The sequence below is a fragment of the Candidozyma pseudohaemuli genome, assembly GCF_003013735.1.
Source record: "Candidozyma pseudohaemuli strain B12108 chromosome Unknown scaffold00010, whole genome shotgun sequence".
NCBI classification, from domain to species: domain Eukaryota; kingdom Fungi; phylum Ascomycota; class Pichiomycetes; order Serinales; family Metschnikowiaceae; genus Candidozyma; species Candidozyma pseudohaemuli.
In genome coordinates, this window is record NW_020194444.1 from 416,598 (window position 1) to 435,987 (window position 19,390).

Here is a 19,390-nt window from a genome sequence, read left to right on the forward strand (position 1 = left end):
GATTCGAACATTGCTTTGACTGCCGACTATAAATAGAATTAATGGTGGAAAGGAAAGCATGGGGTATCTATGTCATGAGCTTGGTGATTGGTAGTGAAGCGTAGATAGGCCAATTTAGAAGTTCGATATCTCGACATTTACTACGGAATCTGGTAAAAATGCCTAATTCCGTTATACCTATGATACTCTGAAAAATTCTTAATCAGGCACATTTGGCTACCTCTGTTCTTCTGACCTAAAGACATCAGACCTCAAGAGGGTCTCCATCAAGCTACCAGATTCTCATTAGGCACTCTAACATAGCTTCATTTTTTTGAGATCCCAACTCTACATGCTCATTCTTTACTGGAAACAACAAATTCATTTACATGCCCTGTCTTTTTACCTTTCACTACCACCTCATCCTCTACAATGGCTGCGAAAAGTATATACCCACCATGGTCCCATCTCCCACATCAATTTCTCACCTCAACCCCAAAAAACCCCAAAATCACTAAATTCTCCAAAACTCCTCAATCAATTTCCCCATCTTCTTTAATTAAAGTAAAATTTTCCCCCTTACTTCCCTCATTTCCCTACCCCCTCACTACCTCTTTTGTCCAACATCAACAGTGCGAAAGTGTCCCATCTCAACTACTACTCATGCTGCTTGAGGAGCCCATTGACCGCGTTGCACAGACGGTCGGCGACTTCCTTTCGTCCGCGGACGTCGACGAGTCGTTCCTCACGACGCCACACGAATTTTCAGAAAATCCCCAGCTCAGCGACGTTTTGGACCTTCCAAAAAGTGAAAACGAAGAAACATCAGACTTCGACAGGGCCATACAAAAACAAAAAACCGAGTTCGCCGTGCTTGCCGGCTTGACCAGAGTGGTGGACACGTTGGTGCTGGAAATCCAGGACTCAGAGAACCAGACCCACCAGAACCTACTACCTGAATCCCACGTTGTGGCGATTTGCAAGCTCTGTTTGCTTCTAGAGTGGCAGGTCAACAGCATCCACGCAGGCACCTACCCGTCCTCCAAAGCGGACTTCTTCACGCTTCTCCAATTGGTGCTGGAGTCGCTTTTCTCCATTTCGCTCAGCCATATATCTCGATTCTGGGACTTCTTGGAGCTGCGGATCGGCCTCCTCAAATCCAAGGTTTTCGATAAAAACGTCACGCTGCACAGAATCGCTCTTTTGGGACTCTGCAATGGCCTTACAGACAAGTACTACGTCAGAGACTCCTTTGGGAAACTCGACTCCTACGCCAAAGACACATTCAACGACGAGTTCCAGGCCAGAGTGCGGATGTTTCTTGCCACGATGCTTTCTTTTGACGATCTGACGGGTCTTAATAAGTACTATGCTATCGCCAACCGCGAGAGCAAGGAGCCTATAATCGGGAAATCCAAGCTGAGCGATGACGATCTCCTACGGGACCTCGTGGCCTTTTACCGCTTGCTGCGGAACCCTTTTAGCTACTTCAAATCGCCACGTCAGCTTCAAACGCTTGCGTCTTCCATAGATAAGTTGGCGGTGTACCTTTTGGAGCAGGAGGCTAAATACGCTAAGAAGCACCCTGGACGGGACTTGTACACGGTGGAGCCACCACAGCTGGAAGAGGAGATCGCCGAAGCGACAGAAAAGCTGAAGAAGACCGTTTTTGTTCCTGAAAACTACTGGCTCTCGCTGTTTGATGCTCAGAGAGACGAGGCCATCGAAACCGAGGACCGGGAGACCGTGCTCAAACAGCTCGACTCGCTGGCATTCCGCAGACTTCTTCTTGTACATATCTATTTGGTGGCGACATTTTTTGTGGAGCTTCTGGCCTCGAACAAAAGAGAGCTATTAAGGTCTGCTGGAGGCACCGTGAAGCATATTTCCGACGAGACGACCCCTGAGTCTTCAGCGAGAATTTTCCTCAATATCAAGCGTGACATTCCTCGTCAGAGCCGAACATGGGAGGCCCAGCTCTCGTTTCTCTTGCTGACCCTTTCCCAGTCTGAGGAGCACTGGTGGTCGTGGCTTTTGTATGGAAAGGATAAAGACGGACAACCGCTTTTGGCAGACAAGACGCTTACTGACGAGGAACTTTCGGCCACCAAAGAGAAGCTCACGTCGGCTTTCCCGTTCAAAACCAAGCGCTATTTCAACACACATGCTACGCCTCAATTATCCAGGAAAATGAAGACACAAACGGGCTTGCATTTGCTTGAAAGAGACGGCACGGACTCCACCGACTATACAAAGCTTATCGACAGTCTAACGACACAAATAGAGGAGGCCCAGCAGGCCGGTGACACAGAGCGTGAGAAGGAGCTTTTTGAAGAAAGGACTGTGCTCCATTGGAAGCGTCTCAAAGAAGCCCGTCTGAATCTGTGGCTCCAGCTTGGCGATTTGCTCAAAAGTGACGACATTGAGTTGAAGAAGGAGCCCAAGACTGAGGATAGCATGGACGTTGAGCTGAAATCGACGGAGGAGCCCGTTACGGAATCAAGGAAGAGGGCAAGATCACCTGACGAGGAAGAGGACGAGACCACCAAGAAGCAGAAGTTGGAAAATTGAAGTTGCTGAAGAACTACGAGCCCTACTCTGTAACGTTGCAGTACGGCTGAAGCCAGAACGCTAGACGCGTCTCTGTACGACCAGCATTCATAACCCAATTTCCCTCGTCAATGCCTTGACCCCAAGAAAGACAAAGACATTTGGCCAAAACGTTCCAAATGAAAACTTGGTCCATCTCGAGAACTACATATAGCTACTTATCACACTTGACTAAAATGCGCATCACATACGCGTTCAGATCATCGTCAACTCATCTACATACGCGGTAATTTCCCACTAATTCCACCTTTTCCACACACTATGACCTCCGTGGTCTCGAGCGATTCACAGAGGCTGCCCAACCTCGATCCAGGGGCCAAATTCCCCCGGTTTCTGCCACCCAAAAACCAGAAAAAAAGCTCCACCCCTTCCCAACATCGCTCTCCAAGACCCAGAACGCGTTCTCTGGTGCTAAAAGCATCGTCACGAGCGTCTCTAGCGGGTAAATCCACCCCGAGACGTAAAAAATCCCAAAAGAAAACCTCCCAGGACTCCAGAGAGGTATCTCCTATGATTGACTTGACCGAAGAAGAAATCCCACCTCCAATTGCACAAACCCCAGAGGACGATGACGAACTGCCGCTACGGAATAACAAGAGAAGAAAAACGAGCTCGGAACCTGCTCCTTTGCCTTCAGACGAGCTCAATCTGTCCCCTATCAAAGCTACGGGAAACAGGGTCATGGCTCCTCCTTCGTCATCTCCAGTTCGAAGAAGAAAAGTCGTGACCTTTTCCGACGACATGGTCCCTAGCTCCCCGATGAAACACATGGAGACTCCACGAAAGTCGATCTTGAAGAACCTGGCGCCCTTCATGGCGGACTCATCTCCACTCGACCCTAACAATTCGTCCATGTGGATGAAAACAGCCCATTCCATTCTGCATTCCTTCTCCACAGAGTTCCACTCGCCTAATAACCCCGCCTTTTGGCAGCCAGGCACCATCATTCAGCTTGAGCCCAGATCAAATGACCTTCCTCAGCTAATAGACGGGTGCATGGAGGTATTGAAATTGGAGTCCTTTGATCGGAAATTCGAGGTGTACGCTACTTTGAACCAGATATGTAAGCTCAACGATGCCTCCGTGTTGGCTGAATTGTTCCTCGGTGGTGATGTGCCTTGGCTACAGCATACGGAGAAATGCACCCGCTACAAACCCCGTCTGAATCCAGATTATATCAGAGACGTGTTCACGTACTTGCGTCGTGATGTGCTTGCAACTGAAGAAGCTCTACTATCCAAGCCTCCACAAGCGAAGCTATCCCCTACACGAAACAACCCGTTCCAGTCTAGAGTTTTGAACCAGGCTCTCAAATTTGCTGCCCATTTGCTTATGTCGCCTTCGGTGAACCGTCATATACCCATGGCAGATGTGCAGTGGATCTATAGTCACACATGCAAGCGGATCGTGAGTCCCATGATCTCAAAATCTTTGGTGCTTCCATATATGAGTATCATAAAAGACTGCCACTTTGCTCCCAAGCGGAGAAGAGCGATCTTTGAAAACCTATCTAATCCCATTCTGGAGCAGATGCTTTCCGCCTTGTTGAACATTCGCAACTTTGGCTCCTCCAGTTTGGTTAACGAAAAATTCATTGCATTGAAGAACATGCTCCTGAACTTCCCCAACCTCATGGCAAAGAATTTCCATCTTTGGTTCATTGGCCTTGTTCTCAACCTTTGTGACACGTCATTTCCCTTATACACCAAGGTGGTTTCAACGGGGATCACGGCCCTCTTGGAGGCTGCTCGTAACTTCCTTGATAATCCAGACATTTGCTTCGCGGGACGCAAGTTCTTGGAATCGCCATTGCCTCAATCCCAAAGTTCATTCACATCTGACAACCTTATTTCCATATCGACGTCACCAACCTCACTCACGATAGATTTCGTTATCGAAAGCTTACTTGACCTAATCCAAAATGGCCACTTCAAATTTGCAATGGATATCTGGGTCGGTTTGACTCTCCTCTGCGGTAAATTTGACAATGGCTTCGAGAACTGGAAGTATTTGACTAAGTGGCTTCAAGTGCATAAATACTGCTTCAACGAGCTGGATATGATGGCCAAAGTGACGGCCATTTCTTCGTGGAAGGTTGTTGTTTATAAAATATGCTGTATTGAGCTTCGGGATACGAGATTCCTCACGTCGCAAGACAAGCCAGGCGCCCACGAAAACCAAAGAGTTGGCGGGCATGATGATACCTACAAAACGAAGGTGAAGCTTCTCATACACATATTTGTCAACATTACTTCGATCGAGAGCCAGAGGGAAATAATTGACGCTCTCCACAACTCATTCATGTCCATCCTCTATAACTTATTCAACGGCCCAGCCAAGGCTTCCGCTAAATTGCAAGACTTCTATTGGGACAAGATCATATTCCCTGTGTTGGTCAACTTCTATTTCAAGAAGGACTCTTCCAGCCATTACATGCATAGTTTGGGCCTTGGGATCATCGAACGTTTGATTAAGGCGACTTCTTCGACCAATGACAGAAACTTCAGCAGCATTCGTTGTTTATCAAATGAGAGCATCCTGCTTCAAGAAATTCACTCCCTCAATCCTAGATGGGTATTCGTCCGATTTGACAAGGTGATGCAAACCCTTGCAGTTCTAGTAAGGCTGGATAAACTCGAAAGTGAGCCCAAGATCAATGTTATGAATCACTTCTTGAACACGCTCAAGTTTGTTACGAAAAAAGAAGCCCAAATATCAGATACAACGAAAGACATCATCGACAATTTGCCAATCACGTTAAACATTTTGAGCAAGAACACCAAAATTTCTTACGACTCATTATTTAAACTTTTGGTGAATTTGAACGATACCTTCGGAGCTCGAAACTTGATGAATGACTCTGATATTGAATCTAGTAGCTGTTATGAGGTTTTGCTCCTCAACAGCATTGAATACTACACGAGCCATCAGCTCAATGGTGTTGTCAGTATGGTTCATGGCGCTATCGGAGACAGATTCTACATCCTCTTCGTTTATCAACTTGTCCGTATTAACAGCAAACACAAGCGCGGTGATTTGGAATCATACATCGCTGATTGTCTCACTAGCAAGCGGATCAACAAATTGAGTGGCTCCGAAATGATCATTGCAGGTAGGATGCTCAAGCACTTGGAGTCAGACTTCAGCTTGGTCGCAAAGAAGATTATTCAACACACCGTTTTGCTCAAGCCTGCTGAGTTTGAAGATATGGTCGGCCATTTGCGTATCAAGGATTGGAAGAACCAGGTCTTTAAGTTTTTCTTGGGCCTTTTGCATGATGCTCCTCACGAACACTTGAGAAGAACCAGCTTGAATTTATTGAGGCAGAAGTGGGCTAAGTTGGATGACTTCAAGGAGTTGTTGGCCTACCTTTTGGACAACAAGTTTGACTTTGAGATAGAGGCCTGCTTTGCAGAAGTGATGCAAAAGATATCGAAGCTTGAAGGCAACGAGAGGACTGTCTTGGAAGACTCTGTTTCAAACTACTTGTTTTCGAGTTCCAGAGATGACCTGAAGCTTGACTCATTACTAGTGGTTGCTCAGGAGAATGGCGTTGATTACAGTTCGCTCGTTAAGGAGAATCTCAGCAAGTACCCCAGGTTCTCGTCGCTTTTGAACCTTCCATCTTCTCTTGATTCGTCAAATGGTTCTTCGAAGCCATCCCAAGAAAAGAGCTCTTTGGATGAGGTTCTGCAGCAGCAAAAGGCATTGGAGTCTCTCATCACAAAAGCACTTGACGGCCACACGAAGGACTCTGAAAAAAAGACAGATGAGAAGGAAACTACCGTTGAAGAACCTCCTTCAATTGCAGAGAACAAGGGAAGTCAAGATCAGAAAGAAGCGCTGCAAACTGAGACTCCCGTGAAGCCATCGAGTGAGCCGAAGGAAGTTCAAACCACGCCTCTGGTTCAAACGACTAGTGCAGAAACCTCCTCGCAGAGAAGGCGTACGAGGAGAATGGCTGCAAAGGAAAGAGAGGAGCTCTCGTCTCAAAAGGTTGTTGAAGTGCCCTCAGACGACTCTAGGCAAGAAGAAAGTGCCTCTGTGACCACCCCTGGTGCTGAAGCCCAAAATGCCAATGACCAGGAGGACATTCAGGAAATTGAACGAGATGATTTCTCGTTCGAGAGGAACAACGAGTCTGATGCCATTGACGATTCTGCGGAGACAGAAGATAGCGAGAAGCTGAAGAAACGCAAGCATGAAGAGGAGCCCGCCAGTCCTCGAAAGAAGCATGAGCATGAGAAGCAGGTGAGCGATTCTGAGGAGAGCTTGAAGGAGAAACGGCTCGGGTACCACGAAGGCACAGATGTGGAGGTGAATTCCAGCACGGATTCCAACGAGAAGAAGGCGAACGATAGCGTGATTTCTGACTCCAGCGAGAAGCCATTTTCAGACACCTTTTTGAACCTGCTGAGCGGGAAAGAGGAGGCGATTTCGAATTGCACGGAGCTCGTGCTTTCCTCGAACGCACAGGCCAAAATCCAGTCCCTGGCAGTTCCTGAACCGTTATCAGCCATTCCAGAAGTCATCGAAAAGCTGCTTGTCTCGGACTTGATCGACCGCATGGAGGGCACTTCCAACGAGGAGCTCGCCAGCGTGTCTCAGGCGGACCGCCACAATCTCGAGACCGCTATGATGGAATTCATGCTCCGGATGAGAAAAACTGCAAATTAAACCTCCATTTTATACCCATATTTTGCAGCCATCGGAGCAGTACCCCAGATTTGGCCGGCTTCGCGCCGATATTCATGCACAGAGATAGATCTATAGGTGGTGCAACATCCTACTCCAACCGAAACACACGGAATATACGGGTATCCTCGGGCATACCTCCTCAATGTCTATTGTTCCCTACGATCACACCCAGGAGATTGTTTTCCATGATCCCAAAAACAGAATCCTAGTACTCCACGACAACCAAGACAACTCTATCCAGCTTCTCACATCCTCCCAAGCCGAAAACGAATACCCCTTAACGCTATACAAACCCGTGGGCCGCAATGGCTCCTATCCTAATATGTGTCCCCATTGTGGGTCTCTACTAGGGGAGTTTCAGAATCCACCAGGAAATGCCAGAAGAAATAGTGCCGATATATTACGAGACGAAAGTCTAGTGATGAATCCCCATGATGTGGTTCCTGCTGGATTCATGCATGATGACTACTTCAAGATGCTTTCGAAGCTTTCGTACGGTCATGTTCTCGGAGACACGGGCTCCTCGGACCTTCCGGAAGACATCTTCAACCAGGGCTACTTTGACCGGTTTTTCCAGAAGATTCCACCGTACGTCTTGGGTAGTGGTGCCCATGCCCAGGTTTACAAAGTGATGCACGTGTTGAAAGACGTCCAATTAGGCGTTTATGCCGTGAAGAGAATTAACGTGGGGGACCACCTGGTTTACGTGGATCAGGTGCTCAATGAAGTGCTCATATTGTACGAATTGTCCGTGAAAGGCGCCAACGAAAACAACTTGATCAGGTACAATCATGTGTGGATGGAGCTTGGCGATTTGAAAGATCTGGAGACGTTCTACTTGTCCGATAAAGAAGGGTACCGTCAGAAAGGCGGGAAAGTGCCATATGTGTTTATTCTCCAGCAGTACTGTGGAGGAGGGCACTTGGAAAACCTCATTATCAAGAACTTCCAAAGAGAACAGCACATGACAGCCAAGGAGAAGGTCGAGGCTGAAAGACAGCGGAGACGGAGACGCCATTCTGCAGAACAGGTGACTCCCACAACCACTACCAAAAAGTGGCTCAATGAGTTCGAAGTGTGGAAGTATTTCAGAGACATCGCCAAGGGCGTCCACTACTTGCACTCACACGGCATTCTCCATAGAGACTTGAAACCTTCGAACTGTCTTCTAGAGCTGAGTTACGACCCAGACGCATGCATCCAGACCGTTTTTGCCAGTCTTCCTGAACTCGACGAGTACGTTGCAGCGATGCCAAAAGTTCTTGTTTCAGATTTCGGCGAGGGCAAGTTCATCGATAAGCAGTTTTTGGCTGACCAGTCGATCCGAATCGAGGATGATCTCAGCGAGCTGCGGGGCAACACCGGCACAATTGAGTTCACGGATCCACGGCTCTGGACCTATGCCAAATCATCCTTGAAAGCACGCCGTGGCCTGAAGTTGGCCAATAGCTTCAGCTACAATAGTGATATCTACTCCCTCGGAATGATTCTTTGTTATTTGTGCACTGGAGCCATTCCATTCACTGAGAAGCTTAGGGACCCTACAGACCCCGAGCAGATCAGAAAGGATATCTCGAAGTGGTACCAGAACCTTACGCCTGATTCGTTCCATGCCTGGTTTTCAGACCGAGTTTCCAGTACCATGAGCGTTTCAGAAGCGACCGAGGACTTTGAAATTCTCATCTACATGGCACTCAAGGGAGGCGAAGAGCCCTTGGAAGTCACCTCCAGAACCATCCTCGACTACTTGGACTCGATGAAATGGAAGCACTTCTTGTTCAGAAACAGAAAGGTGTCCGAGGTGACCCGTGACGACGTTTCTTTGGACGAGGAAAATGTTGTGGACCTCCAAAAAGAGCTCAAACCGGTTCAAGTGCTTCCACCTCCCAGTTTTGTGAAACCTGTAGCGTTCAATCTTGCCCAAATTCTCCTTTCTGAGTATCTGCACGATTATGTCAAGCTCAGCCGAAGCGTGAAGCTCATCAATCTTTTGTGCCTTGCAATGGTGGCACTTGACATTGACCCAAAAATATACTGGCCGTCATTTTACGCCTGTGTGGGTGTTTCTTTGGTGTGCAATGTTGGATATTTTGCAGCCAAATTGATGTGACCTGCATACACCGTGATGATATCTAAGACCTACCAAAAAAAATCACAATCGAGCTCATTGCATCATGGGACTGAAAAGAGGCAAGGATGTCCAGCCTTTGGTGACGCGTAAAAAGCAAAGAAAGCTAAAGAAGAAGCGGTACGAGGCTCCTGATGCGATGGGGGAAGGAAACTACGATGTTCTTGACGTTGAGGAAGATGAGCCTGAGAAAAGCGACGATATCATCCTTGTGGACTCTGACGACGAGAGGGGTCTGGATGGCGGTATTGTTGTTGTTTCCGATGGCGAGGGTGAGGACGAAAAATCGGAAGCAGCTCCAGCGCTGTTGCCCCAAAAACCAGACTCCAAGAAGCCCGAGACTCCAAACGGGAAACCGGAAAACGACATTGTGAAGGGCTCCGATTTCATCGAGTTTGGCTTCAGCTCGTCAGAGTCTGAGCACGATGACGAGGACCATTACTCTGACGACGGCATTCTCAGTGACGACAACTCCGGCACTCATCATGTGAGTCTACAAAGCAAACTGGCATTCCCATGGGTAAAGGGCCACGACCACTCCAAACAGAAGGAGATCGCCGACTGGCTCACACTTGAAATAAAGGATTTCGTCAACTACATCTCGCCGTCATCGCAAGAAATAACAAACAGAAACACCCTCGTGAACAACCTCAAGAAGAAGATCTCAGAATTTTGGCCCAAAACCCAGGCACACGTGTTTGGCTCCTGTGCAACCGACTTGTATCTTCCGGGCTCCGATATTGACATGGTCATCATCTCGACTACAGGCGACTACGAGCAGAGACAGCGGTTGTACTCGCTTGCATCTCATCTACGTAAAAACCAACTAGCCAAGAACATCGAAGTCATCGCCACGGCAAAAGTGCCCATCATCAAGTTTGTCGACCCCACCTTCAACATCCACGTCGACATTTCTTTCGAAAGAAGTAACGGTCTAGATGCCGCCAGAAGGATACGCAGGTGGTTAGATCTTACGCCGGGTCTTCGAGAGTTGGTACTCATCATAAAGCAATTCCTCCGATCGAGAAAGCTCAATAACGTGCATGTGGGTGGTCTTGGTGGTTACGCCACGATCATTATGGTATACCACTTCCTCAAACTCCATCCCCGAGTGTCTACAGGCAACATCTCCGTCATGGACAACTTGGGCACGTTGTTGATTGAGTTTTTCGAGCTCTACGGACGGAACTTTTCGTACGACGACTTGATCATCGCCATAAACTGCGACGACGACACGCCGAAGTACCTACTCAAATCGAGACATCCTGCTCTCACAACGGGCAGAGGTGTATTTTCTATTATCATCCAGGATCCCTCGGACCCGTTGAACAACATCACCAGATCATCATACAACCTCCGAGACATCAAGAAGGCCTTCGGAGGTGCATACCAGTTGCTCGTGGACAAGTGCTACGAGCTCAACGGCGCCAGCTACCGTAACCGAATCAACCAGCTGATCCTTGGCGATATCATCAAGTACCGCGGCAAAGACAGAGACTTCAACGACGACAGACACAAGGTGGCCAACCACGCGTTGATCGAACACGAGGAGGACGAAGAAGACGAGGAAAGCGACGGCGCTGACGGCAACGACAAGTACTACTTCTCGGACATGACGCTGGAAAGCGACGAGGAGCCTCCACGGAAGAAAGCCAAGGCCGCTCCAGCGGAACCACCGGCCAATGGCAAGCCCGAGCCCAAAGTGGTGAAGCAGGCAGCACAGAGCATTCCCGAGAAAGCGCCCAACGGCCCCAAAGCGCTGGTGGCCGAGTTGATGAGTGTCAACGACAGCGAAGGCGACGACAACAAGGGCGAGGCCGGCGAGGCCGGCGAGGAGGACGACGCCAAGGAGTACAACAAGTACGTGAAGCGGGAGTACTGGAAGCTGAAGGGGTTGGAAACCAGCATATAACGACGCAAACGACATAGACTAGGCGCTGCTCAGCAGCACGTAGACGCCCGGGGTCCGCTCAACAAGGAAATCGGCTGGATGGAGTCCGTGGGCTCGACGTAATTGTCCAAAAAGTCCTGGTCCACCAGCCCCACGATCTCGTCAAAAAGCTCCACCACACCTTCGCTCAACTTGGCACTGGTGAGGTACAACGACACGTTGTTCTCGGAGCAAAAGTCTCTGATTCTCAGCAAATCAATCTCGTTCTCGTCCACGAGGTCTTTTTTATTCCCCACCACTCTCACCTTGATATCAGAAGGTCCCAGAACCTTGAGCTGGTCCACCCAGTATCGGGCTCTATCAAACGAGGATTCCGGACACGAAAGATCAAAACAAACAAGCGCCTCCTTGGCGTTTCTATAGTACATGGGCGTGAGCAGCTTGTAGCGCTCCTGGCCGGCGGTATCCCATATTTCTAGGTTGACTGTCTTTTCGTTGCTCGAGTGTTCTTTTGAAAGGAAAGCGGCGCCGATGGTGTTGGGCAGGTTTTCGTCGAACTTGTCCAGGGTGAGTCTGTACACAAGGGACGTTTTTCCCACGGACGAGTCTCCTAGAAGCACGACTTTGTACAGAGGAGCCATGAAGAAGAAGTTGTAGGAAGTGGTGATGGTCACGAATGCAGGAAACCTGGGGTAGCCACTCATGGCCTCATGGCATTCCTACAAAGATGATGTTTTTTTTTTTGATGGTCATTTTAGGATTATTTAGTTGAACGGCGCTGGAAAGTATTACGTTCTTGCTGAAAAAGGTGTATGTTATGAGATATACATGGAAGATGCTTACTGTGGTATCAGAAGCTAGTGAGTCCATGGAACCGCGACATTCTCTCACAGTACCCCAGTCTGTTCAGGTTGATGAGGTTGAAGATTTTGGATGTGAAGAGGCTGCTTGGGTTTTTTTGCAAATTATTTGAAATTTGTGAATTGAGTGATTTTTGTGATTCGAGAGATGGAGTGCTTTGGCTGGGACAGACTGCTCTATAGGTATACTGTCATGACAGACTGAGATGCCACATAAGATTTCATGAAAGAACCTGTTTTTCATTTTTTTTTTTTAAAAGAGAGAGAGAGAGCTGTACCATTTTACGGTTGTGTGTTCTTCGAGTTTGCCTTGTTATTTGTGTGGTAAAACATGGACCGGGTTCTGTCCTCTGCTTGATAGGTATACTGTAGATTGAAGAAATAGTCCATTTGGCTATGGTATTCTTCTGCTTTTTGCAGAGGGGCATTAATATTTTAACAAAGCTTCCTTGCTTAGATAAAAGTCTAGTAAATTCGATGATTCATCTAACATCTATTAAACGACCATGGCAATTGAATCTACCAAGGCCATCAGAGAGCTCTAAAACACATGAATGTCAATCTTGTGAAATCAAGCACAAATGGCTCTCCTCGCTTTCCTCAGTATCTTGTCCTCAATCCTCAATCCTCAATCCTCAATCCCGATAAGCGTTGTTTCACCGAAAACGCTATGCATGCCTCTCATCCAAGAACCACACAGCGCATTATGAAAAATCAACAACAATTGTCACACCTGCTCATTTTGCTTGTTCTGACGCCATTCCCCTCCTACATTCCACCCTCTCGTGTAATGTCTACTAAGCACCGACTTTTACGAAGCCGTGCATATCCACTTTTTGGCTGCAAATTAAACTCCACACATCCACTTACAACAAGGCAAGAGCGACCATTCCCGCAACTCCACCAGCGGCATAGTAGCCGACCTGAGCCGCTGCGTTGCTATCTGAAGTCGTATTGTGACTGGAAGATGTTTTTGAACTCAGCTGCTTAACCTCGCTCGACCTAGCGTCCAGGGTCATGTTAGCTCTCAAAGCACTTCTCACACTCTCCAAGCGCAGCAGCCCCAGAGCCTGTGCTTCGATCGCCTTGGAATAAAATGAAGGATCCGTACTAAATTCATCGGTCCAATCGCCGTCATCTTTGGTCTCAGTGACCCGCGCCACATCTGGGTATTTGAACCTGAGACTCTCCATTCCATATCTTAAGGTCTCCCATGAATAATCGTCATAGGCAAATGTAGGCCACTCTGAGAAGTAACCTATATTGGACGCTAATGAGGATAGTTCCGAGAAATAAACCAGATAATGAGAGGAATATTGATTTTCACTCAAGAACGACTTCCACTCCGACACAAACTCCAGTACCAGCACACCGGTGTATGTCACTTTATTCACTACCAAGCCTGAATTGCTCATTGTAAAGTTTGGTGGTTGTAGTTGAATTTCTGCACCGAACTTTCGAATCGCGTCAACCTGCCTGAAACAGGCCTGGACCAATTGTATTTTTGCGTTTTCAGCCGTTTGGAGTTCGGCGTTTTTTTTTTTTTTTTCTTTTTATGTTTCTGTCGTCTTTGGCTTAAGGGTTTTTTTTCTCCACCTCGTGGTGAGATATGGGGTCCCGCCTGAAGCAGGCGGTGATCATTCTTTTCCTCGGCTCTAGTGAGCCAATGGGGTTGACGGTGGATGACTGACGAAATCCTTTTTCTTTTTTTAACTTAGATACTTTCTTATTGAGGACCTCTATATGTGCAACTTTAAATGGACTAATTTTGCCTATATGCGGGCTAAGCCATTCGCTTCGAGAACCTTATCTGATCTCCGAACATGATTTTGCTGAATTCACATCATGAATTCTTAATAAGATAGCGACTTAATTGACCCCTCTTTGAATCGTGCAGCTTCTTCGCTGCAACGTTCCTTCTTTATCTAGTTTTGTCATTCTAAACTCAGCTTAGAACATCCATATACTCCAGATTTCCGCTTACAACAACGCAAGAGCGACCATTCCCGCTACTCCGCCAGCGGCATAGTAGCCGACCTGAGCCGCTGCGTTGCTATCTGAAGTCGAATTGTGACTGGAAGATGTCTTTGAACTCAGCTGCATAACCTCGCTTGAACTAGCGTCCAGTGTCATGTTAGCCCTCAAAACGCTTTTCACACTCTCTCGGCGCAGCAGCACCAGAATGGTCTTTTCACTCATCATTGAAGCAAAAGAAGGATCAAGTTCAAGAAAATCATCTAATAAAGTTTGGGTCGAAGTGATCGCCACCACATCTGGGTATTTGCTTGTAAGACTCACGTATCCATATTGTAAGGTCTCCCATTGATAATCTTCGTACTTAGATGTAAAGTCAAACACGGTGGTATCCACAATTGATTTGTCCACCGCAGCGTGATAGTCAGAGTAATAAGCCAGGAGGTAAGAGGAATATTGAACTTTGCTCAAGAACGAACTCCACTCCGACACAAACTCCAGTGCCAGCACACCGGTGTACATCACTTCATCCACCATCAAGTCTGAATTGCTCATTTTAAACTATAATGATTGTTGTTTAATAATCGTTAAAAAAAACTGTATTTATGTTGAGAATTTCTGCACCGAACTTTCGATGCCGATCGCGTTAACCTGCCTGAAACAGGCCTGGAACAAAGGCCCTTGGACCATTTCACTTTTTGCGTTTCCAGCCAATTGAACTTGCGGCATTTTTTTTCTTTTTCTGATTTTTCTTCTTTGGCCGTACTGTAAAATGTACGTTTCGTAGTGTGATGTAGGGCGATGTTCTTTCTACAGAGTATGCTCACCTAGAACGAGCCAATGGGGTTGACAGGTCGAACGCAGACGAAATCATCTTTTTTTCTATTGAAATTTGCTTTTACTAACAAACTCTCTTTGTGCATCTTTTGACGTCTAGTGACCTATATGCGAGCTAAGCCATTCGCTTCGAGAAATACGAGGTTGATCTCCTATGACACCGAGCTCAGAACACAACAATAAAATTCATCCATACCACAATCAAATTTAAAATATTGGTTTCTTCTTTAATTGAATTCTTCTGCTTAATGATTTTATTAACTTCTCTTTGATTTGGGCAGCTTTAATTCGCTTGCACCGTTCCCGCAATTCATTTTTATCGTTCTGGATCCTTCAATGCCCATATTTCTCGTTCATCCCCTCACATACAAGTTAAACGCAAAGTTACCTCCAATAATCAATTCTCCTCAGATCCTCCATTCCCTCAATCCACTCACAATAACGCAAGTGCCACCATGCCTGCGATTCCTCCAGCAGCATAGAATCCAGCCTGAGTGGCAGCATTATTGTTCGACGTAGCATTGCCACTGAAGTTGTTTCTTGACGACAGCTGTGTGGCCATTTTCGCCTTCACTGCACTTCTCACGCTACTCATGGACCTCAGATGCTCTTGCAACAAACTTTCATTTTCTCGACAAAGCGTGGTACAAGGCGTCGTGGAAGCTGGAACCTCTTCGACCTCAGAATACTTGAGAAGGAGACTCTGGTACCCGTAGAAATAAGTTTCCCAGCGGTATTCATCCCACAGGTGGAGAAGCTCCTCAATCTCGTCAAGGTTATTCCACAAGCCTGAGTCGATGAGTTCGGGGATTCTGGAGGTGTAGATCTTGCCATGAGAGGTCATTTCGATCTTGCTGTCGTACTATTTGAGCTCTTCTAAGAACTCCAGGGCCAGAGGTCCTGTGTAGGTGGGATATCCCCAGAACTCCAGCAGGTCGAAGAGTGGGGAGTTGTTTTGTACCCTTTCGAATGTTTGGGTGGTGGTATCGAAATTCATTTTGAATGAGGTGGATGCTGAGTTTGGCTCTGCTTTATATATGTCGAAAATACCTTGTCAAATATGACGCCAAGCATCGGTTCATCGGTAACAATGTGTGGTTTTACGAACGGCTCATGGCGACTCATTGGATGGAATGATGGATTCTTGGGGTTTGAGGTTATGAGATTTTACCAATTGGATTTGGAAAGTTGTGAATTATGCTTATTGTCCAGAGGGAGCTTTGGTATTGATGAAGAGGTGTCTTTAGGTGAGGTGGATGCGTATATTGTTCAAGTTTTAATGGCGGAGAGTACGGAGAAGAGACTGGCTAATTTGGGCTATATCAATTGAACAATGTGTATCAAACTGACTCATCGTTAGACGAGCAATTGAGTCATTGAAATGACAATTTGGTTTCGAGGTTGCGATATTTGAAACAGGCAGATGCACATTGACCATATCGTCGAACGGAGGGTTCAGATAGAATTCTTTTTTAACAAATCAATGGATATCGTAGCATTTAATCAATAAATCAATTACCGCCCTTCTGGAATCTCAGTAGGCATATTCCGAACCGGACATTGAGGTCTTGACTTATCGCGGCTGCAACAATCAATGCCAAGTGTATGATGTTCGGCACGGCTACATTTTTCTTTTCCAATACCGAAGTGGCATCAAATAATTATTGAAGAAATGAGCCAAATTAAATAGGCTAGACAAGCGATGATGAAGGTAAGATGTGGAAAGTTAAGCACTGGTGTCGAAGACCCACTCAATACGCTTTCTAACGTTCAATGAGTCAATGCTGATGAAAAATAAGACGAATTCAACTCAAAATACACTGCTGGAGGCCTCAAATACTCTATTTGGTGGATCCATCGGCATATTGTTGTGCAGTATTTCGATCTACCAGGGAATGGACGGAATGCGTTCTACTTTTTAAGTCGATTCAAATAACAATTGGCGTAGGATGTTATTCGTTGGGTTTGCCAGCTACATGGCCAGTCGATGATGAATGTACCTCTACGTTTGCGTTCTCTGACCCAGATCTCCTCTCAAGTGTGGTTAGATTGGACCTTATTTGCATCAATCAGTCTAGAGTTAATTGAGGAGATGGAAGGCAATAATGAGAGGTCTCCTACTGGATAACAGAAGTACCTCTGTCGGTGGGTGTCTTATATTTCCGACTTCAATCCCTCCTTTTCTCTCTCCAGTGACCTCAATACCAGCTAGTAAATGCCGTTCCACCCACTTATTTCTCGATGCTTCATGAAATACATCCACGTTACTTAATTATCAAATAAAGGTATCCCAAAACTACAACACCAAGCTCCCAAAAAAAAGCCAAAGATCAGCCAGGTGAATAATTCCAAGGTCAACATCCCTGGAAACTACAGAAGTGAGAGGTATAAGACATAAAGAACGCCTTGAAAACTTCCAATTCGCAAATTTCAGTGACCCACTCAGCCCTGTCAGTGCAACCAAGTGCATCCTGGTACGACGTGGGTATTCCTGATTCGGAGGCTGTGCTTCTGGAAAAACCTTTCTAAACCCACCCGGCATAATTGGAGGCTTCTTCTGTTGATTCCTCCGGCTTAAGTATCTGAAGGTCCCCAGCTTCGATTGTTCTTCCTCTGACTCTCTCGGATGCCCTGGAAGATTCAAAGTAGCGTCCATGTAGGTTCATGAAAACTTATCTAATGCACCTCCTCGTTCAGACACTGGAATCGATTCAGAATTTTCCAGAATTCTTTTAAAACATTCCTTCCAGATGCTCTCTTCATTACCATCCTCCTAAACGCAGCAATTGACCTACTTCCCTCTCCTTCCATACCTCACCTTCTCTCCCCCTCCTCCAATCTTCCAAGACACCTTGGCTCAAGATGTTCCAAAGTCATTCTGAACCATTCCTTCCAGATACGCTCTTCATCACCTACTACCTCACATCACTCTCCCATCTTCAAATACATCTAGCCCCCCCCCCCCCCCACATCCTAAACCATAACTCAAATCAATTCATATATAGCCGTCCGCTCAGAACAAGGCAAGCGCCACGGCACCAGCAAGACCGCCAGCGGCGTAGTAGCCTGGACGGGCTCCCGCATTATCAGCAGTGGTGGTGTTTCCAGCAGCCGTGGGGCCCGTGGTGGTGGTGTCGTCTGTTGTTTCAGCGGTTGTTTCATCGGTCGTTTCAGTTTCCTCGGTGGTGGTTTCATCCGTGGTTTCAGTCTCCTCGGTGTCGGTGTCGATGGCAGTTCCAGTAGGAGAGGTCTGGACGGTTCCCGTAGCGGTTTCGTTAGCAGCACCGGTCTCCACTCCTGTTTCAACTGCAGTCTCTTCTGGCTCGCCAGTCTCCTGAGGCTCACCGGTCTCCACTGGAACATTGGCCTCGGCTACAGCAGCTCTGACACTCTCACGACGAATCAGGTGCTCCTGGTTGAAGCTGGAGAAGAGCTCCGAGTGGAAAATCTGCTCAATCTCCTCCATCTCGTCCGAGTCAAAGTCCACCAACTCAGTAGGGAAGGTCTGGTCCGTGGGCGTCACAGGTGCAACGTCAGGGTACTTCTGACGAATGCTCTCATATCCGTACCAGTAGGTCTCCCACAAGTACTCTTCCCACACGCTCTGGGCCTCGGCCTCGAAGATCTGCTGCGTGTAGGCGCCCATGGCCTCGTACAAGCCGGCGGTTTCCTGGAAGGAGTTGAAATCCTCGAGGAACTCCAGGGCCTGAGCTCCCGTGAAGGATGGAGTGCCCAAGTGGTGGAAAACGTCGTCGTTGGCGGCGGCAATGGCAAGCGAGGAAAGGAAGGCTAAGCTGCGAGTGATCATAGTAACTAGTTAAAGGTGAAGAAGAAAAAAAAAAAGAGAACTGGAATCCATGGGCTTGATATGGTGAACCGCGAGGTGTAGTAACAAAGAGTGGGTGGGACAATGGCGGTGGGGTTTTTCACGAGAAAACCCACGCGTGGATTTCTTGTCGCTATTCTTCTTGCCATCGCCGGTTTCTTCTTGGTACGGGCCTTAGCCTAATAGGGAAATACGCCTGGCTTTTGGAGGGCCTTAGTGGGCAGAGGTGTACTAACTGGGGCATGTCTCGCTCCCAATGGAGCGGTGGTTTTCTGATTTTGCTAGTTTTGTTGGTTTTCTGATTTTGCTACAATTGCTGATTTTCTGCTTTTGCTCTTGTTAGTTTCAATGGGAACTTTTAATGGCAGGGACGGAGATTGGGTTCCAAACTCTTGCTGCTATGGGCCATTACGCTCTGACTGTGAGTGTTGCTTTGCTCTGCTTTTTCTTACCACCGTCCATGTGAAGGCAACACGGTCACTGAAGGCGGGAGCATCTCAGGAGTACGTGGCTGTGGGCGGACATAGCCTCTTTGTGGATGGTGGTTTTGGTGCAGATATCAAGAAAGGAGGAGGGTCGAGAATCCC

At 47.2% G+C, this 19,390-nt stretch overlaps 8 protein-coding genes across 8 annotated transcripts; 3 read left to right on the plus strand and 5 right to left on the minus strand.

Moving 5' to 3' along the window:
* Positions 1-642: 642 nt before the first annotated feature.
* C7M61_003810 (uncharacterized protein) lies at positions 643-7,266 on the plus strand (the record flags this gene model as incomplete). The annotated part of the gene is made up of 2 exons (XM_024859144.1): positions 643-2,537; positions 3,048-7,266. The coding sequence occupies 2 exons, from the start codon at positions 643-645 to the stop codon at positions 7,264-7,266; spliced, it is 6,114 nt and encodes a 2,037-aa protein (XP_024712818.1).
* A 163-nt stretch (positions 7,267-7,429) lies between these two features.
* Positions 7,430-9,397, plus strand: C7M61_003811 (protein kinase; the record flags this gene model as incomplete). The annotated part of the gene is made up of 1 exon (XM_024859145.1): positions 7,430-9,397. One exon carries the CDS (start codon positions 7,430-7,432, stop codon positions 9,395-9,397), a length of 1,968 nt encoding a protein of 655 aa, XP_024712819.1.
* A 64-nt stretch (positions 9,398-9,461) lies between these two features.
* C7M61_003812 (non-canonical poly(A) polymerase) lies at positions 9,462-11,327 on the plus strand (the record flags this gene model as incomplete). The annotated part of the gene is made up of 1 exon (XM_024859146.1): positions 9,462-11,327. One exon carries the CDS (start codon positions 9,462-9,464, stop codon positions 11,325-11,327), a length of 1,866 nt encoding a protein of 621 aa, XP_024712820.1.
* Positions 11,328-11,356: 29 nt separating this feature from the next.
* YPT53 (Rab family GTPase) lies at positions 11,357-12,010 on the minus strand (the record flags this gene model as incomplete). Its single annotated transcript, XM_024859147.1, has 1 exon — positions 11,357-12,010. One exon carries the CDS (start codon positions 12,008-12,010, stop codon positions 11,357-11,359), a length of 654 nt encoding a protein of 217 aa, XP_024712821.1.
* Positions 12,011-13,032: 1,022 nt separating this feature from the next.
* C7M61_003814 (uncharacterized protein) lies at positions 13,033-13,581 on the minus strand (the record flags this gene model as incomplete). Its single annotated transcript, XM_024859148.1, has 1 exon — positions 13,033-13,581. The coding sequence occupies one exon, from the start codon at positions 13,579-13,581 to the stop codon at positions 13,033-13,035; it is 549 nt and encodes a 182-aa protein (XP_024712822.1).
* A 565-nt stretch (positions 13,582-14,146) lies between these two features.
* On the minus strand, positions 14,147-14,695 carry C7M61_003815 (uncharacterized protein; the record flags this gene model as incomplete). The annotated part of the gene is made up of 1 exon (XM_024859149.1): positions 14,147-14,695. The coding sequence occupies one exon, from the start codon at positions 14,693-14,695 to the stop codon at positions 14,147-14,149; it is 549 nt and encodes a 182-aa protein (XP_024712823.1).
* Positions 14,696-15,410: 715 nt separating this feature from the next.
* C7M61_003816 (uncharacterized protein) lies at positions 15,411-15,821 on the minus strand (the record flags this gene model as incomplete). The annotated part of the gene is made up of 1 exon (XM_024859150.1): positions 15,411-15,821. One exon carries the CDS (start codon positions 15,819-15,821, stop codon positions 15,411-15,413), a length of 411 nt encoding a protein of 136 aa, XP_024712824.1.
* Positions 15,822-17,990: 2,169 nt separating this feature from the next.
* C7M61_003817 (uncharacterized protein) lies at positions 17,991-18,785 on the minus strand (the record flags this gene model as incomplete). The annotated part of the gene is made up of 1 exon (XM_024859151.1): positions 17,991-18,785. One exon carries the CDS (start codon positions 18,783-18,785, stop codon positions 17,991-17,993), a length of 795 nt encoding a protein of 264 aa, XP_024712825.1.
* Between the last annotated feature and the right edge of the window lie 605 nt (positions 18,786-19,390).